Genomic DNA, 26,413 nt, shown 5'->3' on the forward strand with positions numbered 1-26,413 from the left:
CACAGAATGTATATTTTGAATATCACTTCTCTCTTTTTTGCCCTAATTTTAAACATTGCCAGCTCAAGACACAAGTAAGTGTCTATGACATGGTTTCAAATAGCATTGTGTTTGGGATCCATAACCACTATAGTTATTTGAAATGAAGAACTAAAATATAAAATGAGTAAAATTTTAATTATTTCTTTTGGTTATGGTACATTTTAAACACACTTGTTAATAGAGAAAGAAAGGATTCCCTCACACTTGATTCTGTCATATTTCCCAGGAAGAATTACTTCTAGATATCAGGATACTTTATGTTAATAAAATATTATCAAGTTACAAAAAGCTGATAGCACTTTTATTTAGAAGGCAAGGCAAGCCTCCTTGGGTTGAAGGAGGGAAACTTCGCCTTGTAAAAGCAAGGCTGAGGCAGGGAGCTGCTCCCTGGCTAGTCAGGTTGGCTTAGTTCCAGGCAACACGTGGTTGGAAGTTGCTGCTAAGGTTCCTTGGCAACATCCACTGTAATTACAGGACTACGAAAAAGGGTTCAAGAAAATATTCATAAAAGGTGCAGCTGGCTCGAACGCAAAAGTTTCAGCAGCCAAAAACAACTGGGCTTTCATGTTCTCAAGTTCAGATTGGAGAATCCAAATTTTCTCTTGGTAGAGGTCAGAGGAAGCAGACAAATGTGCAGTGGGAATCTCACCACTTGTCCATAATTTATAATGGGCTGGTCAGTTTCAGTGCATGGATAGCATTCGGGGGGAAAAACAAACTTCCCCAGAAGATGTAAACTCATCACGCTGTGTATTTTTGGACCTGTAAGAAATTGTAAAGTGACTCTGGACCCTGGAAATCTTTTATTTATTTATTTATTTTTTACCTGCAGTACTCACTATGTATAATGACTCTCTTTGAGAGAATTTAAGGCACTGAGGTCCTCTCAAAACATGGGCAATTCTGTTGAGAGTATTCATAAAGCACCCTCATACTTGGTTTTGAACGCTTGGAGAAACGTGGGCCACAGGAAAACTCATGTGTGCCAGGAGGTGATATCAAGATGTTGACAGAAGTCTCATTCTCATGTTCTTGCTCATGGCAATGAAAATTTACAGGCCAAATCATAGTATCTCTTTTAAGTATAAAATAAAACTTCCTAATAATGGCTAGTGTATGTGTGAGTTGTGAGTAATCTGGTCAACTACTGGGAAATCAGACCCTGTTAAAACAGATGTGTGCGTTTTACCTGCTTCAAAGCTGTGACTCAGGATATAGGCACAACCTTCCTTGTTCTAAGTTTCTAATGAACTTACAAAGGCATTTACATCATCACAGTATACAGTAGCCTTTAATGTTAAACAAATCAGAACTGTGAATTCATACCTAAGCTTCTTCCTAGTCAAACTATGTAGGAAAAAAACAGTCACCTTCTAATAGAAAATAACTAAACATCCCTTGTCAGAGAGACACAATTTTCCAGGAGATGTGGTTGTAAAGGATAGGCCAATAGCCAAGTAATGATCAACATGGAATGTTAGGAAATGAGGGAAAGGAGGCTGAATTTCATACAACAAGTCAAATAAAATCATTATGTTCTGGGCATTTGTTTCCTTGTTCACTTTATTAACCATGTGAGCAAGGGATATGTGCATGATTCCAGAAGACAAATTGTTACATAGCCACAGAATTATGCAAGAAAGTGGAATTGTTATAAAAGTACTTATTTTTTTGAAGGGGTAAAATAGTTGTGGGCACTTCTTCTGTAAACAAATACCATACTCTTGATATAACTTCAATGAGTTGTGGGACTAAGAGGATAGCACATATACTGTCTCTCAACAGATGGTGGACTCATTAGTTTGTTCATCAAAGTCAATGATCCTATTTCAAAAGGATAACTAAATTGAAGGCTAGAAATCAGGTAATTTTTTTCTCTATGTATATATAAAATAACAAAGAAATTATTTTATCAAATGCTCTACCACTTTTAACATAGTTTGCAAAATGGGTATACCTCAGAGGGAAATTATGTTTCCAAAGTAATTTTGAGTCACATAAAAGTGATCTCAAAATATAGAGATTTACATACATCAGGTATTTAACTTTATCAAATAATTATACATAAACTTTTTCCCCCTTTCAAATGAGATGCTGATTCTCATAATTATATTCACAAGTTAACATTTTTCTCATTAACAAGTTCATAAGTTTGACTCTATTGGGGGTTGCTCTTTTCCTTATTTGCACAGAAATCCATGTCACCTTTCACTTCAGAGTAATGTGACTCCAGAATTTTCTATGCTAATCAACTCTTATTAATTTAACCCCCCTTTATGGAGGCAATATGCCAGCAGTATACACTAGACTTCCTTGTTTCAAACTCCATGCCTTCAACTTGCTGTCTCGTATGTACTTCAATATCAATCAATCAAACATTTTTAAAGTATCACACATAGTAATGGTACAAACTATAAAAATTTACATTCTAAAAGACTGACTCAGGGGACATGAAGAAGGATATTTTATCTTGGTTAATATGAGAAGAGGAGGAGATGGGGACTCTTTTTTAATCATTAATTTTGTTTGTGGGTTCATTCTATTGAATTTTTGTGAAGGAGTTAAAGAACTTCTTAGAAGGACTGTAGAATGTGTGTAACAGAGAAGGGTTAATTAGCTATGAACACTGATATCCCTTGGAAAGAGGGGATGACAAAAGGGAAGATGAAATAAACCCTCTAATTTTTATAGAGAAAACTAAAGCAATATAACAGCTATACTAGAGAAACAACCTTTGGTATGAATAATTTTAAAGTGTTTTTCTTTCTATCTCCATCATTGAGAATTTTACTTTAAAATTATATTTTCTAAAATTACTTATTCTTGGGGAAAGAAATCGTGTCAAAGAGACACTATTTTGAATCTGAGACTCAAAGTGAGAATTCAAGGTTTAGAACAGGATATATGTAGGAATTATAAATAAACAAGAACAAAAAACCTGAATCTCGAAGAAAACCATTTATTGACTTACATCTCTAAAACTCTGGTACATGTGAAATATTTAAAAATGTTCTTTTCCGTCTGATTCTTACATAAAAATACAGAATAAAAGGGAAGGAAGGAAGAGTCATGTGGTCTAGTTTAGTCACTTTTAGATCTATGCTTCCATGGGAAAGTTTTTCCAGGAGAAAGGACCGAAATCAAATATTAAATTATTTGACTCAGGTCAAGTAGGTAAGGAAAGGGTTATGCTACAGCACACCAATGTTCCTGCCACTATCAATGAAAATAATAGCTACCACTGACTTGGGTGATTTATGGGTTTGGTAATGTGTTAGATATTCTAGTTTTTCACTCTAGTTCCCACAATAGGCCTGTGATTTTATTGTTATCCCTTTGGGAATGAAGAACCAGAAACTGAAAGAAAGGACTTACTCAAGGTGGTAACGCTAGTAAGTGCAAGATTCAGAGTTCAAATCACAATCTATTCCAAACTTGCTATAGCATTATATTTTAAATGTATGACAAGAGTAAAGAGAGTTATCTTCAACTGGTGACAGAATATTTTCAATAGATATTTCACGTCACTTCACTCTGTAGGCTTTAATTTTGTCATCTTAAAATAAGAGTTGAACCAAATGGAGCTGAGGTCTCTTGAAACTCAAACTTCTATGATTTTCAAGACTTTAAAGTTTTCCATAGAGGCTATCCCAACTTACATCCCCACCAGCAGTGTACAAGGAGTCACTTTTCTTTGCATTCTCTCCAACTTTTGTTATTTCTTGTCTTGTTAATAACTAGTAGCCCTGCACATGAATCTGTGAGCCAGTAGCTCACCAGTAGCTCACTGCCACACTCCAGTAGCTCTCCGCTGCCCACTTGTAGCCAATATATCACTGCTGCCCCCTGTAACTTCCTCTGCTCCCCTTATATGCCCCCTCATAGCTTAATGCCCTGCCACCCTCCTGTAGCTCTCAGCCCACTTCCCTGCCCTCCTGTAGTTCCCTTCACCCCCACAGCCCCCTCATAGCTTGCTACCCTGCCCCTTGCTGTAGCTCTCTACTGCCCATCTCTGCTACCCTCTTGTAGCTTACTGCCCCATCCTCCTGCTAACCCAAGATCTGGTCACTATGTGGTTGGTTGTTAAGCTTCATGGCATAATCACCATTTGCATATTACATCGTTATTATATAGGATAGCCATTCTACCAGGTGTGAGGAAGTATCTCATTATGGCTTTGATTTTATGATTTATATTTATTCTATTGCTAGTGAAGTTGAGCATCTTTTCATATATCTGCTGGCCATCTCTATGTCTTCCTGGAAAAAGTGTCTGTTCAGGTACTCTGCTCATGTTTTAACTGGACTATTATCCTAGCTAAACACCCCAATCTTTCAATCATTGCACACATAATGGGGTTTTCAGCTCACTCTTGGTCATGTCCAGTCTCCCTTTATCTTGAAATGTGAATATTTATCTAAAATTTCTATCACAGATATCATCATGGTAAGCCACATGTTCACAAGTGTAAAAGCAGAAAGCTGAGAAACCAACAGAAAATAAAGATACTTCCTCTATGCTATTTTGAATTCTTACTTGTATTAAACCCAGATCATTCCAGGCAAGAAAAGCTATAACACATAAATATTAATCAAAATAAATAAATTTATTGAGGCTGAAATGAAATAACCTTCTTTGGTAAATTGTCTCCTATTCTGGTTATTCTCTAAAAGTGAGATTTTTCAAAAAAGTTCGAAGTGGCTTCTTATAGCTTATTAGTTAGCTGCATCAGGAACTTTATGTCCTCATTTATATTTCTACATCATCACCTATCCTCAGGTAAGTCCACGCCTTGAAACAATAGCTTGAAAGTACCAAAGAACAGTAATTGGAATGTTGAGTAAACCACATGTCTATGGGCATAAATTTAAACTGATTGCTTCAAGTAACAGTACCACATATTGTTTGTTCTCCTTTAACAGAATGTCCAAAAGGCACTTATGGTCCCTATTGCAAAAGGACTTGTAAGTGCTTGAATGGTGGGAACTGTGACACCATGACTGGCACCTGTGACTGCCCTCCCGGCTTCATTGGGGCTGACTGCAGTCAAAGTAAGTCACTCTACCTATCATGAAATGGATATGCTAAAGCAGAATTTTTAAGAACCACACTTAGGAAATAGATATTGCTGCAGTTATTTTAGCGAATAATTTACTGTAGTAACAGCAAACACCAACTGACCTAAATTCTAGGATGTGGAGCACTTACATCGGGAGTTTTAGAGCTGATGTTGGTGAAGGCAGCCAAAGAGAGCCCTTTGATCATAACTTCTCTTGCCCTATCAATGTTGGACAAACATAAGGATTAAAAAATCTGGCAAGATCAGATCAAACTGGGGATTCCTGTTATGCGATGTCAAATTCATTATCTCAAGTTCCACAATTGCATTTATGCTCAGTAAACATTCAGCTCAAAATTAAGCAGTTCTGTCACTTATCAGAAAGCAATTCATTCCCTAAAATCCAAAGACCTTAATATTTGTCCCAAACCACTATTGACATAGTTGAAGGGACCAGTTGTGAATAAAAGGTCCCTTAAAAATTACCTGGCTTAAACACTTTGGGAATATCCTTAACAAATACGTTTTGCTTCTATTACACCTTTCAATTTCTAAGTATTTTGATACTTTGCAAGATCTCAATACTCTTTAGAGAGGAGAGGAGGCCATGGGTGGGTAGGAGAGCTCACGGTGAGGAGGTGGTCCTGGCAACCTGTGTTCTCTGTGCTATTGATGAGGAGTTCACTTTGTGATCTTTCACTGAGCTGCACATTTATGTTTTTTGCACTGTTATGTGTCTTATACTTTATAATTTAAAGAGTAAAAATCCCATCAAGGGATCTTAAATGACAGAATTACTGTGATTGCGAACTAGAGGTTTCTTTATTTGGAAGAGTGATAATGATATTTGTGATCAGGCAGGGTGCTCAGTTGTTGTGGGCTAAAGATATCCAAAATGCTTATCTCCTCTAGGCAGGTAATGGCCCAGTGTTCTTTGTAGGAGGGTATTTTTAATTACCCTGCCTCAGTACCTGCTGTTCTGAGGATAAAAGGCAAAAAAGACAAAGTCCTGGCTCCTCGTAGCGGAAAATTGAAACCTAGTGGATACTGCCTCTGAGGCCTCAACGGCCAAGTTGTCTTTGAGTTAAAGCCAACCCATAAACATCTCCTAAAGGTTCTGACTGGCTCCTTTGTGTTTGTTCTTCAAAGAGAATCTTTGGGAGAAATTTTCTAATTTCCTCAGGCCAAAGCATCTTCAAAAGCTATGGTTTCCCTGAATATTGAGAGTATTTTTGTCTTCACAAAGCTGTGATCTTGTACCTGAGCACTTTTTCTTCTTTACTTTGGCAGCTAGGTAGGTCCAAGCTAGTTTTTCAGTCCACCTTTTAACAAGTTCAAGGAATTAAGAAATTCATTTATGTGTGTGCTGTTACCTTCGCTTGATTCTCACAGAAATTTATTTTATCCTTGTTTATTTCCTGTATTTTGGTTAGCATCTCAGTGAATTTTTGTAATCAATTTGCAGCATAAAAACACACCAAGCAAACAAATTTATAAGCATGTTAATTTATTTTATATATATATTTGAGGTCCCATGCATGAATTCATACATGGGTGGGGTCCAGCCAGCCTGGTCAGGGGGAGGGGACATGGGCAGTTGGCTGGCCTGCCTGCTGGTCAAACTCCTGGTTGAGGGGACAATTTGCATATGAGCATTTTATTATATAGGATATACACTGAATGGCCAGATTATTATGCGTTCAGAGATCATAATAATCTGGCCACTCAGTCTATATTTTTATTAATTTCAGCGAGGAAGAGAGAGGGAAATATAGAAACATTAATGATGAGTGAGAATCATTGATGGGGATCAAACCTGCAACCCAGGCATGTGCCTTATCCAGGACTCAAACTGTGACCTTCTGGTTCATAGGTCGACACTCAACCATTGAGCCACACCAGCCAGGCTAAATTACTTTAATTAATATAATTAGTTTAGTAAATTTAACTTATTAAAATAACAAATTTGTTGGTCTCCAAAAATAAATTTACAAATAAATTAATAAATACATAAGCAAATATTTGGAGATGTGAGCATACTAGATCTTATATCTATACTAATAAAAGGGTAATATGGCTAATTAGACCAGATGTCTTCCAGACATCCTTCCAGACACAGGCATGGTGGTGGGAGCCAAGGCAGAGGCGGTTAGTGGTGACCAGGACAATAGGGGAAGGCAGTTAGGGGCTACAAGGCTGGCAGGGGAGGAAGTTAGGGGCGACAAGGCTAGAAGGGGAGGGCAGTAAGGGGTGATCAGGTAAGCAGGCAGAGGTAGTTAGGTGCAATCAGGCAGGCAGAGGAGCAGTTAGGGGCATCAGGCAGGCAGAGTGGTTAGGGGCGATCAGGCAGGCAGGTAGGTGAGTGCTTAGAAGAAAGTGGTCCCGGATTGTGAGAGGGATGTCTGACTGCCAGTTTAAACCAGCAGTCACAAATTCTCCAAGTGGTCCCAGATTGGAGAAGGTGCAGGCCTGGCTGAGGCACCCCTACCCGTGTACAAATTTTGTGCACCAGGCCTCTAGTCTATAATAATAAAAGCATAATATGCTAGTTAGACCAGACGTTCTTCCAGAAGACCTTCTGGACAAAGCCAGGACTATGAGGGAAGCCCAGGTCCCATGTGCCTTTTGAAGCCAAAGGGAAGCCCGGGTCCCAGGTGCCAGAGGGAAGCTGGTGCTGGCAACCATGGAAGGAATGCCTATTCTTGCACAAATTTTGTGCATTGAGTCTCTAGTTGATGTATAAGTGTAAGCTAAAATTCCAGGGTGGACATACACACACACAAACACACACACACACACACACACACACACACACATACACACACACAGTTGTAGGATAAAGCAAGTCTGAGTTTGTAAGAGTCATTTATATCATATATGTAAGTGTTTGACAATAGCTATTTGCTTGGAATTCCAGTTGTCAACTAAAACTACATACAAGTAAGCAACAATTCAAACAGTTCCTTTTTTGTTGTTGCTTTTTTCAAAGTAACCTTTTTACATTGACATCCACACTGAAGACAAGTCGGGAAATCTCTCTGATTAAAAGAAAGGGTGGTGCATTTACAAGTTTTTAAAACTCTTGACTGGCAAAAGGTTTTAATAAGAAAAATCTGCTTTTTGTTTTGTTCTTTGCTTTGCTCCTTCCCGCAGCTTGTCCTGCCGATCACTACGGGATGGACTGTGTCCAGCGGTGTTCCTGTGGCCCAGGACAGTGTAACCCTGTGACTGGAGAGTGCCACTGCTCGCCTGGCCACATGGGAGCCAAGTGTCAGCAAGGTAACAATGACTGCAGGGCCACCCTGTGCATCCAAGGCACTAGCTATGCTGAACTCTGAAGGCAGATTTGGTGCCAGGGACTATAATTAAGTAGGCATTGTCGACAACACTTTCTTCTTAAATGTGGCTTTCATAACATGAACTACAAGATCCTGTAGAGCTACATGGGAAATCTACCCTCCTGGAGGGTAAATAAAAATTGAAAACAAAAAACAAGGAATAATTCTTTTGCATACTTGACTAAGAAAATTTTTAAATAACTTGGGCAAACGTTTGTAAAGCTGCCAAAACGTGTGCATTGGAGATGTCTAATTATAAGAACTGAAGAGCTTTATATTCTTTTCAGCTTTCAGAAGTCCACTGAAAGCTGCAAGGAAAATAAGAGACAGGAAGAAAAACATGATCTGTTTAAAGCTGTGAAACTTCCTTGTCCTAAATCATGTTAATGAGACTAATAATGACAGAAGAACTGTCAAATTCCGTGAAGTGTGGACACGTGGAGAGGATGTAGGGGCCCTACAGCTCTTGAGTGGATCCTGCAAGGCAGCCACGTCTCCATGGCTCACATGAAGGGCAACACTAAGGACCCTTTTATGAATCGTGAGAATCTGGTGTCTGGGCAGGTTTCAGGAGCTTCCTTGAATCTCCTGGACATCTTGGAGCGGCAGAAAAAATGGGATAAAAGCAAGAAGTGAGCAGACGTACCATATTTACAGCTCTATACTGAAATAGAGGGGACTCATGGGTGTTTTACTCTGTGCCAAATAGGCTTCCTACTCGCTCAAATCAGATTTCTAATCCCAGATCCACACTACTCTCTCACAAATAGCCAGGACATTAAAAAAAAAAAGTTGATTAAAAAAACTAAGCTTATACATTTTTTAAATAATTCTCTTCATTTTGGAAACAAAATATGTAACCATTCAACATAGAACAAAAAGCTTGTTATGGAACACCTGAAAATATTAAGCATAATTTATTCTAAGAATTCAAGGGACATAATGAAAAAGCGTCCTCTGTAAAGCATGAGTGCAATGCAGATACAGGGTTCATGACATAAATGAAAACAGAACAAAAGAAAATGAAAAAATAAGCTGGCCGAGCTCAGAAAGAAGTGGATAAGAAAATTAGACCTCACATCTTATGAATAAAGGCCACATTGAATGCAGATGATAAGAGGATGGAATCTGCCGATGGGACAGCCAGGTACGTAGAGAATATGCTTGAAGAAAGTGCAAACAATGAAATGAAAATGAAAACTAATATATAAATGGGAAAGAAATTGATCAAATGTAATATTCAAGATATTTTATCAGAAATAAAAGAAGAGCTGGTGCTATAGATTGAATGAATACATTACATCCTTGGAAATGCTAGTTAGGGTTGAACCATGGGCAAGGGGAAACTCCATTGGGAAAATTAAAAGTATATATATGAGATTCCATATGAAGTGGGAGATCAGTCTGGCCTCATACCTCATAGCAATATTCATTCCAGCCTATGGTTGGTTAATCAATGCCTATGAAATTCTTGGGGGAAAATATGACTAGGGCATTTTATATACAGTGAAACTATCATTTCAGTATAACAAAAAATAAACAACTATTTTAATAAACAACTAAGTATATTTCTAGGAATGTAGCTATAAAATATTTTAAAGAAGCTAATCGAAGATAGATTTGAGCCCTCAAGTAATATATGGAAAAATCTCTGGTAAGCAGACTGTTAGGGAGCTTTAAATCTATTTTAATTAGGGATAAATTTAAAACAAATGTGGAGATTATACTCAAGTGATGAAGACAAACAGGTAAATATTAGAAATTATAACAATGTTGATATTTTAGCATAACTTTAAAAAGCATAAGCTAGAAGGGGAAAGAAGGTGGAGAAGTATACTGATGTTATTTCTGTATTATTGGTTGTGGGATGGCAAGGATAGATCTGTGTTAAATATAATATTTATATATGACAACTCAGTAAGTATGTTTAAATGAGTAGGGTAAATGCTAGAATTTAGAATGCTATAATTGAAAATGTAAGAATAAAACTGTAACCAGCTACAGTCAGGTAGAAGAGAAGAATGAGTAAAATTAGGAGAAAGCAGAATCATATTAGTTCTAATATCATTCATTCTGGAGGATCAATATGTACTAAATAAAGAAATGCATTATATTATGTAATTTTATATGCACTGTCTAAAGAAGAGTCCCTAGATGATATAAAATTACAAGACTTTCACTTAGAGAAAGATGGAGTATATATACTTTTCCCTATTTCTTCCTCCTAAAACAGTAAAAATTCTAGAAACTATATAGAAAACAAACATAAGAAACTGTGAAATGTGGAGAGAAAGAGACTCACTGGTAACAATGGGGACTTAGTGAACAACATAATCTTGAGTTCCTTGAGCTTCCTTTTTTTGTCTCATATATCCTGGACTGAGTGCAGAGAAACAGGAAACCCAGAAAAACTAATTGGTGTAGATAAAATATGGCTCAAGATAAGCCTGCTTTTTCTAATCAAAAGACCAGGAATGTCTAGCCAGGGTGGCTCAGTGGTTGAGCGTCAGCTATGAACCATAAGGTTATGGTTCAATTCCTAGTCAGGGCAAATGCCTGGGTTGCGAGCTCAATCCCAGGTTGCAGGAGGCAGCAGACCAATGATTCTCTTTCATTGTTGATGTTTCTATTTCTCTCTCCCCCTGGCTTCCTCTCTGAAAGCTATTTTATATATGTGACAATAATATGTTACTTCACCTATCAGATTTTCATACTATACCAATTTTATTGAAGATTGAAACAAGGACACATTGATAATTCTTAATAAATTTGCAAATCTCTTTGTAAGGAAATTTGATAATATCTGTCATGATTTAAAAGGACATATCACATTACTGAGAAAATTATCTAGGACTTACCATTCAGGTATAATATTACATATGAATAAAGACTTCTATGGGGCTGGCTATCCATGACAGTGTTGTTTATAATAGTAAAATATTTTAAACAATCTACTTGCCATCAATACTCAAGTGGTAAAATAAATATTTATTACATTCAATAAATCTTATGCAGCTGTTAAAAATGAATGAAGCAGGTCTGTTACATGTACAAATTTTGAAAAACCTTGGAAACTTTTATTTACAAAAGAAAGTTAATTTTACAATATTATTGTGTTAACATTTTAGATTTTAAAAAAAGATTAAAGGGTAAGAGAGATATACATATGTATGCCTAATTAGACATGGAATATTCAGTTCTTAATCTACTCAATTCAATAACTATTTATTGAATGCCACTGCCTGTTTCAAACTCACAGAATATATGGGTAAAATTTTGATACCCCCGGTTCTCATGCAACCTGTTTTCTTGTGGAGAAGAGACAATAAAAAGTAAATATATTTAATAAGTTAAGTCTGTGCATAATAAAAGGAAATAAAATCAATAGTAAGATAAAAATAGAGCATGGTAAGGGCCTTGAGAATGCTAAATGGGTTGACATTTCTAATTGAGTAGTCAGAATGAGGCCTATGATACAGAAAAAAGATGGGAACCTGTAAGAGTGGAGCCAGGGATGAAATGCTTTTTCTCAGACTATCTACAATAATAAAAGAGGAAGATGCAAATTGACAGTACTTTTGCAATGCTCATCAGCCAATCAGGAGTGAGTATGCAAATTGACCCAACAAAGATGGCATGTGGTTAGGGGCGGAATGCTTATCTTGTTGCTATGGTGATAACACAAGAATTCTGCACTGCCCCAGCCACCCTGGGCCTCTGGGCAGTATGGGAAGGCAGAAAGGTGGCTCTGGGCTAGAGCAAAGGTGGGACAGGCAACAAGGGGAAGGAAGGCCCATTCTTTGTGCATCAGGCCTCTAGTGCCTTTATATAATGTTTGATATAGTCCTCAGGTAATAACATGAACATTAAAAAAAAATCAATGAAGTTATATAAACAATTCTGTGCAAACATTGTTGTAACACTTAGACCTGTGAAAAATATCATTTCTCAGTCCTCCTCACTTTTCCAATTAAGCTTTTGTCTTAAGCATTATAAATTTCTATATTTTCACAGACTTGCCAGTTTCATCAGTGCCTTTCAGTGTTCAGGTTGGAAAATGAATGGGCCCCCTGGCTGCTTTAAATGGGGGAAAGGGAAACCGATGGAAGTTTATTTTAATAGGATAGGACTTGGTGAATTCTACTTCATTTGCTTTAAAGGCAAAAACTAAAAAAGAATAAATGACAATTAATTTAAAGACATATTATACATGTGATGATAATCTAACCAACTAAAATTATCATTAAAATAAACAAAATGAAAACTCCTCTTTCATTTGGTACTAAAATGAAGTGCACCTGTTCAATCCAATAAAAGCATTCAGATCGAATTCAAGTACAGGCTCTGTTATGTATTAACCAAATGCTTTTAGATGAGTAAAATAACAAAACTCTATAATGTCTCTCCTGCTACCTGGAGTAGAAAGAATTCTTGATGAGGAGTCTGAAGTTCTTGACTTGAATCTTGGTTTTTATCTCTTCTGGCTGCTTAAGCCCGAGGAAAACCTAAATCTCTGAGCATCAGTATTCTCAAGTATAAAATAAGGATAGTGAACCCACATCAGGGGGATATTATATTTGTGAGTATTAAATGAGATAATTCATGTGGAAAATATCATTATATGAAAATACTATAAACTGGAAGGTATAAATGGCAGGTCCTTGGCCAAATCTAGCCGCAAATGTGTTTGAATTGGCTGACAGTTCTGGATCTCACGGTGCTGTAAAGCAATTTTAATTAGTTGCCAATGTTCAAAGATTGGATGAATTTATGTAAAATATGGATTTTAAGTTTTCCTAAATATTATATTAACTGGCTTTATCGGGCCCATATTCTGTTGGCAAAAAACCAACTAAATGTGAGTGGTGGTTAGTCTTGCCTTAGGGAGCCTTTGTGCTCCCAATTGGTGTCACTTTCCCTCATTCGTCATTCAGTTATTTGCCCCCTGACAGGGCAGACTCAATTTTCCTTCTGCCTGGCCAGCTGCCCACTCTCCTATCTAAACTCCTACTGGCCACATATTTTTGTTCTGTCAACCACCATTGTATGCTGCAGTGCTTTTCCTATTCCAGCACAAAAAAAACACACATTCAACAAACTGCTCATCTGTCTTCTTTATCAGTGATGAGACAAAATATATAAAAGGCTTCCATTGCTAATCTGAGAATGACCTCTGCTTATTCTCTAAGGCACATCATTATGAGCTCAAGAAATATTGATGGAGTGAATAAAAACATGAATGAATGACAGTGATGTGCCTTCTACCCTAAAGATACATCTGAATGTGTGTTTTTATTTGAACATTGTCTTATGCTTTTGCTATTTAGATATGATGACTCTAACTAGAAGCAGAGAAAAAAAAATGTTTGATCGTATGACGTCTTTATTCAGTTTTATTTTATTTTATTTTTACTATAGAATGTCCCCAGACAAGATATGGCCCGAATTGTGAGCTACTGTGTAGCTGTAAAAACGGTGGCCTTTGCAATCCTGTAGATGGAAGCTGTTCTTGCGGCCACGGATGGACAGGAAATTATTGTGAAGAAAGTAAGTTGATTTCTGCCTTCTTTCATTCAATAAAAATCTAGAGCCTACTACTCATCAGACAGGCCTCCAAAGAGACGATTTCCCAAGAAGTTCACAAAAGCCACTTGTACCTATGATTGCATTTCCAATAAAAATAATGTTCTGCTAATATTGATGGATTTTTGTTACCTTGTTACCAGAATACCCCCTGAAAACTCTTAAATCCCTTAAATAATTAGAATAGTAGTAATATAAAAGAACTTCTCTGAGATCTAAATCCACTCCCCTTCCAGTCAGGGTAAGCATGAAATCTTTGTGGCCAGCAAATCTGCTGAACCCTGAATTTCTTGGCATGAGGTTAAAGGACCTCAACTACCACTGAAAATGGATCCATTGGACATTCACAAAATTTGAAAAATAAAATCAAGCAATTCTAAAAATATATAATCATGACATTCTATGATCACAAAGCAATAAGACAGAAATTAATAATAAAAGTAATTATCTTGTTGAATGAAACCTTGAGGCAGGCAGGGTGCAGGATGCGGGACCCTGGGCAGAGCCAGGAGTGAAGGGGAGGACTCTGGGAACAGAGGACTCCAAACTTTATTTCATCAGGAAAATATCATCATCTACCCCTGTAAATATATTTTTACACATAACTGACATTTATGTGCTTCTCAACTAATATATTATGCATACCATGAAACATATATAAAGATTTAAATTGCTGAAGAATGGATAAAGGTAAAGATAGATAGTTCTAATTCTCCTTTCCAAACTGCAGTTGATTATTTTGTGCAATCCTAAAGAGCATGCACCCTACTTAAAACTCACTTTTGTAGGAGATGGGTTTGTGTTCTGGCAGCAGAGAGAGAAGGGTCTCTGGCAGGGAGACAGTGTGGGTGAAAACACTGATGGGGGCCTACACTTGGGGCACCTTGAGTAAAAAAAAAAATTGACAATAAACTTGTACCTAGTTGTTTTCAACAATGGGGTCATGGCTTTTTAGACCTGCGTCCTGACATACTGTCACAATGAGTGTGACACCCACTGTCCTTCGCTATGAATTTGACTATCATGAAATTTGGCATTGTGGCACACAAAAAGCACCTTGCAATAGGAGTGGACAGACTTATATGCCAACTCTGCTCAGCCTATACCTTCCATGCTCTATGCCTTTGGGAAGGTCATAGTCTCAGTGATTTGCTTTTCTCACATGAATATTAAGACACTGACACTTGGAAGTGACAGTGCTTCTAAACCTAGTATTTAAGGTCTTTATCTTGGGTTTTTTTTGTGTGGATATTCTCCCTAATTTATGGAGATAACTGTTATCAATTTTGTGATATTGGAGATTGCTAAATCAGATTAATCACAGTTCTTTAAAAATAGACAGCAGCTTTAAGTCCATATTGATTTTTTAAAAAATTTTAAGTTGGACAACTCTTCAGCATTTGGGGACATAAGATGTTTTAACTTTTGATTTTATTATTTAAATCTTTGTTATTTATTAAATTATTTTAATTAAATTCAACTATTTATTATTAAAATTTATTCTATTAAACTTATTCTATTTTGTCATTAAAACTTTTGTTTTATCATTTATATTCATATATTATTTATTTATTTTATGTCAAATATATACAAGAGTTGAAGAGCCATTGGTTAAATACAAATGTAATTTTGCAACATTCTACTCTGAGAGTTTGTACCATTTTGCATCCTCATAACCAAGATATAGAGTATCTCTTGCATCAGACCTTTATCAAATGAGTATGTTATCAAAATTTTGGTAAAAAGTGTTATATCAGTGGATATTTGATTTTCCTTTTTAGTATTATGTATAATGTTAAGTGTCTTTTGTAACAGGTAAGCATGTCTTGCATTTCTTTTTTCTATACATTGTTTATAACTCAAGCTCATTTTTTATAAGGTTCTGTGTTTTTCTACTATAATACTATAAGTTGTATAGATATTAGAAATATTAACTCTTTGTTGTGAATTATTCACCCATATTTGGATAACATTTATGTTTTGTCTTTTTATTTTGCAACCTGACTGGTCATTAATTGACATATAAGAAATCACCCCAAAACTTAGAGATTGAAACAACCATGTATTATTTTCTCTCATAATTCTGAGGGTTAACTGCATTCAGATGAGTGGTTCTTCTCTCAGATAGCAGCAGGGGCTGAAGTCCTCTGGAGATTCAACTGGGCTAGAATATGGAAGATGACCTCTTCATTTACACATCTACCAACTAGGCTTTGCTCCACATGGCTTCTTTCTCCTGGTTTTAGTCAGCTCAGGCTGATATAACAAAATATCATAAAGTAGGAGGCTTAGACAACAGAAATTTATTTTTACAGTTCTGGAGTCTGGGAAGTCCAAGAGTAAGCTACAGGCAGATTTAATGCCTGGTGAAGGCCCTCTTTTCTGATTTGCTGATGGCCTTGTTTTTATTTTATTCTTACATGCGAGGGGGTGGAGGGGTGAGAGAGAAAGAGAGCACTTTTGTGTTTCTTCTTATAAAGTTGCTTGTCCCATCATTAGGGTTTCACCAGAATAATTCTCCAATAGAATCATTTGGTTTCTTACATGACAGCTGACTTCCGAAAGCAGTTGTCAGGTCTTCCTGGGGCTTGGAAATGATATTACATCACTTTCACCACATCCTACTGGATAAAGCAAGTCATAGGATCAGTCCAGATTCCACACAGGAGGGAACAACACAAGGGTGTGAATCCCAGGGGATGTGCTTCCCTGGGACTACCTTTAGATACTGAGTTCTTCATGACTCAAAGGGATTTTTTGTTTGGTTTATTTTTGTAATAAAATATATCTTCCTTCCCTTTATTTTATTTAAATTTGGAGTCACACTTAGGAATGTATTTCCCAATCTCAGGTAGTAGAGGAATTCACTCATATTTTCTTTTATTTACCAGTCTGATGTCATTTTTTGATATTTGATTCCCTAATGAATTTTAAATATTTTTTTGGTGAATTGTGTGAGAAATAAGTCCATTTTCTCCTTACATGGCTTTTCATTTATTGTAATGCAACTTTTACAAGTGTACCTTCCTCATTAACTCCAGATTTAGCCTTTAGCAAATACTAAACATTTATATGTAGTTTGGGATAGTTCTGGTTGCTCTGTTCTATTGGTCTATCTATTTAGGTGCAAATGCAGTACCATTTTTATTATGACGCCTTTATTACACATATTTGACACTGATAGATCTAGACATCCTTCATTGCTCTATTTTTTAAGGATTTTTTGACACTATCTTGTTTGTCTTTCCATGTGAACTTTATAATAAAATTGTCCAGATGCAAAAAACAAAAACAAAAAATAAAAAAATCAGGTATTTTTTAAAAATATATTTTATTGATTTTTTACAGAGAGGAAGAGAGAGAGATAGAGAGCTAGAAACATCAATGAGAGAGAAACATCGACCAGCTGCCTTTTGCACACCCCCCACCGGGGATGTGCTCGCAACCAAGTACATGCCCCTGACCGGAATCTAACCTGGGACCTTTCAGTCCGCAGACCGATGCTCTACTGCTGAGCCAAACCGGTTTCAGCAAAAATCAGGTATTTTTTACTGTTTGTTGTCCCCTGTCTATTCTCTTTTGGAGAATTAACATATTTATGATATGAACTCATCGTATCTGAGAATAGACATGGTCTATTATTCCATTTGTTCAAGCTTTTTGTTTTCTAGTAAGTAAAATACTGGATAATAATACTTATTTGAGATGTAGCTATTAATTTTCTAATTTATGCAATATTTTCACTGAATATTTTAGTGAATTTATTTTTCAAATGTCTTTTCTATATCTATGGAATTAATAATATAACTTTTCTCTTTGGTAATTATGGTGGATTTATTAATGAATTTTCTAATATTAAATGACCTTACCTTCTTGAAATAAATACAAGTTGGACATGATATATTACTTTATAATCTACTATTGGTTTCTATGTACTTATATTTTTATGAATTTGGCATCAATATTCATAAGTGAAATTGAGTTTTTAATGTATTTTTTGTCAGGTTTTGGAATTGATGCTATACTCAGTAAAATGTATTTGAAAGCTTCTTTCTTTTCAGTGTTATGAACTAGTGTAAATAGTAAGGTGAGGATCTGACCTGTGAAAGTTTCTAGAATTTTCCTGTGAAACCTAGGTCTTATGGGATTTTTAAAAAATTTGGTAATTATTTTGCTATTTTTTATTGTTGTTCTATTCTAATTAGCCTAGGTTTTCTGCCTCAAATTAAGAAAATTTTGGTAAGTTGTTTTCTATAATTTTTTCATTTAATTTAGGTTTTTAAATTTACTTATACTGTACTTCTTTATCTATTTCTTTTGATGATCATTCCACAATTTAAAAAGATGCATATATTTGTGCTTTCTGTATTTTATCTTCATTCAAATAGCTAATGATTCATCTGCTTTTTATTATTTCATTTATTTTTTTATGTCTTCAAATTCATTACTATTCAATTGTCTTAACTGGAACTAATGCTTGGATGGTTCCTTTTTCAGAATGTTCCCCTGGATATTTTGGCCCAGGCTGCACTTTTAATTGCACCTGTCGGAACAGTGGAGTTTGCAACAGGTTTTCTGGAAGCTGTGAGTGCCTCCAAGGTTACTATGGAAGAGACTGTGAACATGGTAAGCAGAGAAAATGAGTGGGCATATTATGGTATCGATAAGTTTTTAATTTTAAAAACTATTTATAAAATAATAAAAGTAATACATTCAGATTATGTCAAATTAGATAAAATGTTAATGTTTTAGTGTATATTCTTACAATGTATTTTATAGCTCAACTTTAAGGTCTAGATGTTGACAACTGCTATAATTAAGTAATTGGACTTCTGTATTCTTTTCTGGAACTAAAATTCAAAAATGATTCTAATGTTCTATAAACATCTGGTGTAGAAACAGGCAGACACACACAAAGGAGCCAACTGATTGCTGGTTCTTTTGAACATAATCATTCTACTTTCTACACAAAATATAAATAAAAAAACTGCTTGTTTTATATTGATCAAGACCTAACTCTAGAAAATGTTCAGGTTCTCCTTAAACATATTTATTTATATCAATTCTTCATTTAGACTTATAGGAAAAGATTTGTACAATAATTAATAATTATACAATAATTTGTCTAATATGCCAGGAAACCTTGATGGGAACACAAAAGATTAAGATGTTAAAGTCTGGGTTGTATAGTTCATTGTATATGGCCTGGCTCTGCCTTCTAAAAGAGGTATAAACTATTAAGTTCAAAGTTTCAATTTCATCACTGTAGAATGGGATAATAATAACACCTACTATAAAAAGTTATAATGAGGATTAAATAAGAAGATACATGTAAGCATTTGTACTAAGACATGTGGCAAAACTTGACCAATATTAATCATTTAAAAGTAAAGGATTTTATAAAACCTCTGAAGTGATAATAGCAATGTTTGAAATTGTTTCCATGTTTTTCAACTTGTTTTTAGCATTTGGCAAATATATTTTACAGGAACCAATTTTACTAAGCCTTCCGAGGTTTACAACTCTTGCCAACCATTCTGAGGTTTCTTAGGTTAGGGAGTGTGGAAGAAAAAAACTTGTGGTTTTGTTTGTTTGCTTTGTCTTCAAAATTGAAATAAGAGATACAGGAGAGAAAAAATATCTATTCAAAGGCCATAAATTTTATACTACTACATCCTACATTCCACAGATCCTATGTATGATGAGTATCAAGGAAGATTTTGAGCAGACAAGAGATACTATTCTAGTGAAATAAATCTGTAAAGTGAAAACATTATTAATTATTAAGAAAAGGAGCCATGGGTAATATCCACATGGAGAGCTATAGTGATAGGCTAGGACTTTAAAATCTGGACTAGGATAGCAAAGGGGATAAACTCTCACTTGGTTGAGCATCATCCCATGCACAGAGAAGTTGTTGGTTTAATTCTTGGTCAGGTCACATGCCTGGGCTTCAGACTGGATCCTTGATGGGAAACATGCAGGAGGTGGCCAATCTATATTTCTCAACCTTCAGTTATTCTCTCTCTCTCTCTCTCTCTCTCTCTCTCTCTCTCTCTCTCTCTCTCTCTCTCAACTTGTAGGCCACAGCTCCAGCACACATGTGTCTTACTATCTGGAGAAGGTGAGGTTTGGCGATACCCTGTTTCCCCGAAAATAAGACAGTGTCTTGTATTAATTTTTGCTCCCTAAGATGTTCTAGGTCTTATTTTCAGGGGATGTCTTATTTTTCCATGAAGAAGAATACAGTACACATTTATTGTTAGATGAAAATAAAGGAAATTTATTACCTGTATATGGTACGGTAGTACGGTAGTTGTCAACACAAACCAGATAAACAGTGAATCCTACAGTATCAAGAATTTACTCATTTATTCAATGACAATCATGTCATCATCTTCTGGAACATCATCATAACAATCCAATTCCTAAACTTCCTGGTGAATTTCTTGTGACTCCATTTCTTTCAGAATCAGTGGACCAAATCTTTCTTGTTTAGCAATAGCACTGTCTTTAAATTAGTACTTCTTGTCAAGGTAGTCTGCTCGCAGTGCATTTGCAATGCAACTATCGATGATTTTCTCCCATGAATTCTTCACCCAAGTCACAACTTCTTACAGTTTAGGTTTCACAAAGTTTCCATGCTGATTTCTCTCCATTCTATTTTCAATGTAGTCATTAATTTCCATGTGCAAATTGTCTTTGAATGGCTTGTTTATTGCAATATCAAGAGTGTGGAGATAGGCCATCATTCCTGCGGGAATCATTATCTGATCTATTTTTCTTTCATGAAGAAATGTCTTCATGTCTTTAGCGCGGTGAGTGCTGGCTGAATCCCAGACTAGCAGACCTCTTTGGCTTCCTTGCATAACAAGCGGCAGCATTAAATCGACCCACTTCCTGATAACTGCTTGTGTGGCCCAGGCTTTTTCAGTTTCAAGAATAAAAACTCCCAGAACACGTTCAATCTTTTCTTGCTTGCTCTTAGAAATGATTAAAGGTGGGTGGGATTTTAGTGCCATCCAGATGAATTGCCAAAATACAGGAAACACATGCACTTTCGTAACCAGTGGAGGGAATGTACACTAAGGAGGCACCCAGCTGTTCAATTGTTGTTTGAGATGATTGGCCCATAAACACTGCAGTTTCATCCAGAGCAATCATGTTGGAAAGGTTGTATTTAGAGAAGTCAGCACCATCAATAAAGGACTTGAATGCAAGTGCTCGCTTAATAACTTGAGTATCTTCCAACCTATAAACAATGTTGTAGATCTTCTTAAAGATAGTTCACTTTGCTGAAGGAAATTATCCAGCCAGTGTTGTGATGCTTTGAAGTCCTCGGGGGCTATGTCAAACTGTGGTGCCATTGCAAGGGCAAATTCTTGAATCTGAGCCATATTCACAACTAAAGCCTTTGCTCTCCTGTCAACAACCCATTCACAGATCAGGTCCTCCAGCTCAGAAAATAATGGTTGCCGACCTGATCCACACTTGTGCTTTTTAGCATTTCCCTTGTCCACTTGTTCAATGAGGTTACCATACTCTGCTCGCCATTTTTGGACCAATTGGATACTCAACATCTTCTCTTTGCAGAAAGCAGTAAGATTTTGGCCCCAAGAGTCTTCCACGATTCCTTTCTTGTACTCCACAGAGTAGCTTTTTCTTTTTCTGCTCATTTTTGGGGAATCAAGGTGGGGGGAGGAGGTTCACTTAAAATGACACAGGGGGAGATCAGAGCAGGGAATCAAAATGGCACAGGAGAATCAGAGGGGGGATTACCATTTTAGTAACCCCTTTTGATCCTCCTGTGTCATTTTAAGTGATCCCCCTCCCCTCACCCCTGTGCCACTGAACACCTCCACCAGACATCCCCCCTACCCCTTTATCAGACATTTACCGCCTGGGGCCTGCCTGGGGACTGTCACTGGGCTTGCTGGGGCCTGGATCTCGGCTGGAGCAGGGTCTGCCGTTGACTGAGAACCTTCAGTCATCATGAGGGCGGCAGTGACCATCAGGTAGTGTCACTAGAGACAGACCAGCACTCACCACCTTGGCCGAGTCCTGTCTGCTCTAATCCTCCTGTTCTACAGGCATCTGCAAAAGTCTCCTCCTCTCTCCTGCCCCGTGCTCACTGCTCACTCTGACCTCCACTCCGCCTCCACACAGCAGTGACGTCAGGTCTCCGCGTAATGTCACTGGTTGCTAGACGCCTATCGGTAAAAGACCAGTTTACGGTAAATTAATTTTCATTCTGAGACAGAGCCTAGGGGGGCCTTATTTTGGGAGGATGCCTTATATTTCACTCAGAAGGAAACCTGTAAGTAGGTCTTATTTTTGGAGGATGTTTTATTTTTGGAGTAATATGGTATTAACCTACTATATATCGATATATACATCATATTCTGTCTTTTATTTCCTTTTTTTTTCCTTTCTCCCTCCCCCCTTTCCCTTATACTCACCTCTATCATCCATTTCCAAAACTTCAAATATCAAGAGCTATATAAATCACCATCTACAGATACTCTCTTATTTATTGAAATAACTTAACTCAAAAACCATTCTTACTAAATTGAAGCTGTATCTAACTTTTTAAAACATTGTTCTCTTGAGTGTTTAGGGTATTTGAGGGTTTTGAAGTCTTTGCCAGGCACATCATAGCAAATAAATTGCACTTACTTGAAAATATTTGTTTTTTTTATAGATTCTTCTAGACTACTTGTAGAAAATGGATTAATGCACTCACTTATTTGTATGACTAAACTATGGTTAATATGCTTCTCCACATAATTTTTTCTTGTTTCTAATTTTACGCTTTCATCTTCTTCTTTGGTCCTGGGAAACAAATGACCTACAGTGTATCCTTTAATTTTTGCTGTATTTATTCTTAAAGCCAAAATAGCATTTTGACATTTTTATTTTCCAGCATGCCTTCCTGGATTTTATGGTTTGAATTGTGCGCACATCTGTGACTGCAGAAATGGAGCCAGTTGCGATCCAATGAGTGGACAGTGCATTTGCCCAGCAGGTTTCCATGGCAGCCAATGTGAAAAAGGTAAACAGAGCATTTTAAAGCAGGTAAATAGGGGAATTCTGGGTGAATGTGAGGTCTTTTTATCTTAGGGCAAACATAAACCCAAATCAAAAACATGGAATAGTCACTTAAGCTTCCAACTTGGACATTAGAGTAACAGGAATTCACTCTATAGCCAATATATATCTTTCTGATTTTGTTGCTACATAATTGTTCAAAAATTTTAACTTCTCCTAAGTGAAATTGTTTACTATCCCAAACCCCACTAAAGCTGTTAATCTTCATCGGACAAAGATTCTACCTCTGAATGAGAAATATTTTATTAAAAGATTTTTAAAAGATTATCTATTGAGTTTAAAGATACTAAAATAGATACAGGCTTTATGAAAAGGATGGAAATTGGGCATTTATTACTAGAAAATAATGGCAGCCATGAATGTGGATGAGGAAATAGAGGTGAGAACTTGGGCTACTTAGTTTAAAATGGTAAATTGTAAAGTCCTAAAGCACTGATCCATCTATTCTAGAGTACAAAATTCTTGGTAAGCAACTCAAAATATCATTTTAGTCTATATTATGTATGACTTATGTATAGGGTTATAATAATCATTATGATTATAATATTATGATAGGGGTCACTTGTCTTTATGTGAATCCAAGTTATTGCCTTTAAAAAGATTCATGTGGGTGGGTGGGATGAGCTCAACCAAAGAGCTTGTATGCATGATTGCACAACATATGGACATAAACAATAGGGTGGTGGAAGCTTGAGGCAAGGGGGATGGGCCATAAAAGAGTCAATGGAAGAAAAAAGGAGATATATGTAATACTTTCAATAGTAAAGATTTTTTTAAAAGAAAGAGACAAGGCTACAAAAAATAAATAAAAAGGATTCATATGCTACTCCCATACTACTAGTATATCCTCATAAGTCACCAGAGCTGTACATACAGTATTTCTTGCTATCGTTTATTCGCTTACCCACTTATTATTTATGGTTATGCTTTGGGAATATAGTAGAGCTTACAGTCTTCTGGGAAAATAGTAAATAAATAAATAACATTTTAAGGAAAAATACTAAAAGTTATACTCTTGGGTAGTAGATTCAATCTCCTTCCTTGAATTCCTATCTTTGAAAGCCCTACATATATTCTCAAAGGTAAAAAACCAGTGTCAGAGTAAATCAATTTAAAACCTAAGTATGAAATCATGTACAAAATGAAGCTGATTTCTGGGAATTCCAAAATTTTCTTCTTCTAACCAACAAATCTCATTTGATCCTCCCACTTTGCTATTTGGGGCTGAGTCTTGAGGAAATTCTATCATTAATCCCATGTTAGCTGCATCAGTGAAAGTTCAAGTGGTTAATGTTTCAGCATTTCTCTTTCCTTGGTAGAGTGTTCACCTGGGATGTTTGGAGACAATTGCCACCATTTTTGTGACTGTGAAAGCAAAATCTCCTGCCACCCGGTAACTGGAAAGTGCCTCTGTCCACCTGGGAGAGCCGGAGCCAGATGTGAAGCTGGTATGAGCCAAGTACCTGGTGATGTCCCTCTGATTCGTGGGTGATACAGAGATCTCTATGCATTTTTTATACATAAAGTATTATGCAATTAATACCATACTACCATTGCTTGTCACCTTGCCTTACTATGATTAATCAAGGTATTTGGCTGTTGCATAACAGCAACCAAAACCAGCACGACAGCCAACAGAGGACACCTTGAAGTCACCTCAAGGTGATGTAATTAAACATCCTGATTACAAAAGCAATTCAGAAAAATCACTAGAAATGAGGCTAATAAGATACAGGTACTATTCTTGAGAACCAAGTTCCCAGTATTCTTGGGAACTGAGATTTAAACTTTCCCCCCACCTCTACACTCACAGGAAGAAAGGCCTAGAATGTAAAATTCAAAATCTTTAGGGACTATCTTAAGAGGAGAAAGTAGAATGAATGAATCATTGACTCATCACTTACAATTTAAACTTTAGTGTAGGGGTGTCGAACTCAATCAGAGAAGGGGCCAAAATCAAAAATCCAGCCTAAATCGCGGGCCGAATGGTTTACTGAACAGTCATAAACTGTCATTGTGATGGAAACGCAGCGGAGTGCAGTGATGACAGCGGGGTGCGGGCCACATTGCAAGGCCTGGCGGGACGGATTTGGCCCGCGGGCCTTGTATTTGACACATGTGCTTTAGTGGATGCTTCCTAGATGAGAATGTTTCATATGTTATGCAATAACCCCGAAGGTCTGATCATCCTAAACATTTTGCTTGTATTCATTTACCCTTCATCACCACCCCATGAGGCTGTTCTATGTTTATTCCTACTTAACAAAAGAGAGAGCTGAAACACAGAAAAGTAGGAAGAGTCAGAAACAAGATTTAATCCCAAGCAGTCTGGTTTTGACCCTTGGGTGATGATGCTCTTAGTAGATAATACTCTCTCTTTCTCTCTCTCTCTCTCTCTCTCTCTCTCTCTCTCTCTCTCTCTCTCTCTCTCTCTCTCTCTCTCTCTCATATATATATTAGAGGCCTGGTGCATGAATTCCTGGTTGAGGGGACAATTTGCATATTAGCCTTTTATTATATAGGATATACACGGAATGGCCAGATTATTATGCATTCAGAGATCATAATAATCTGGCCACTCAGTTTATATGTCAGCATGTGACAGTCCTGTATAAGGAACCCTCAGGGGCTCATCAAGAGATTTATATTCTTTCCTACCCCTTCTTCCCTTTTTCATAGGCCTTTAATGTAAGTTCAATGGGTTATAAATATTGGGTTGGAATCCTTTGGGATCTTCCAACTCAGAAGCTTACTGATGCTGACATTTCTTTTTTGCAAAGCTGCTTCATTTATGGCTCTAATCATTGCTTCAGTGCACTACAAGCTTCTTGGGAGTTCGATCCATGTTTATTTATCTTTTATCGTAAAAAGCTTAGTAAAGGGTCTAGCACATGACATTTTTCAGCAAATTTTTGTTTCTTTTCAGCATTCCTCAGGGAGTCATGGTAAACATGTTCCTGAACCTTGTCATATCTAAACTAAGTCTGTCAGAATAAACATCAGCATGACATATTGGCAAAGCCACAGTACACATGTCACCAATGAAATGCTCACTGAAGGCAGATTGCTTATAGTGTTTGTGGTTTCATCCAAATACTGAAGAAAATCATTCATGTTTATTGAATGTGTATCATATACCAGGCATTTTAATGTATACTCAGTGCCTTTACTATCATTGCCCTTCCCTTTAATAGATGGGGGAGCCCTAGAAGGTTTGGCTCAATGGAATGAGCTTCAGCCTGTGGACTGAAGGGTCCCAGGTTCGATTCCAGCCAAGGGCATA

The 26,413-nt window shown here is 36.7% G+C and overlaps 1 protein-coding gene across 2 annotated transcripts in view; it reads left to right on the forward strand.

Annotated features, from left to right (window-relative positions):
- LOC118722332 (multiple epidermal growth factor-like domains protein 6) overlaps positions 1-26,413 on the forward strand; it is a 589,906-nt gene that overhangs the window by 558,646 nt on the left and 4,847 nt on the right. For both annotated transcript variants that reach the window (XM_045583659.1, XM_045583660.1), the window contains 6 exons: positions 4,965-5,093; positions 8,255-8,380; positions 13,858-13,986; positions 18,520-18,648; positions 22,946-23,074; positions 24,450-24,578. In XM_045583659.1, the coding sequence (XP_045439615.1) occupies positions 4,965-5,093; positions 8,255-8,380; positions 13,858-13,986; positions 18,520-18,648; positions 22,946-23,074; positions 24,450-24,578 (771 nt within the window). The remainder of the gene's footprint in view (positions 1-4,964; positions 5,094-8,254; positions 8,381-13,857; positions 13,987-18,519; positions 18,649-22,945; positions 23,075-24,449; positions 24,579-26,413) is intronic.

Source organism: Pipistrellus kuhlii, unplaced genomic scaffold, assembly GCF_014108245.1.
Source record: "Pipistrellus kuhlii isolate mPipKuh1 unplaced genomic scaffold, mPipKuh1.p scaffold_m20_p_2, whole genome shotgun sequence".
Lineage (NCBI taxonomy): Eukaryota > Metazoa > Chordata > Mammalia > Chiroptera > Vespertilionidae > Pipistrellus > Pipistrellus kuhlii.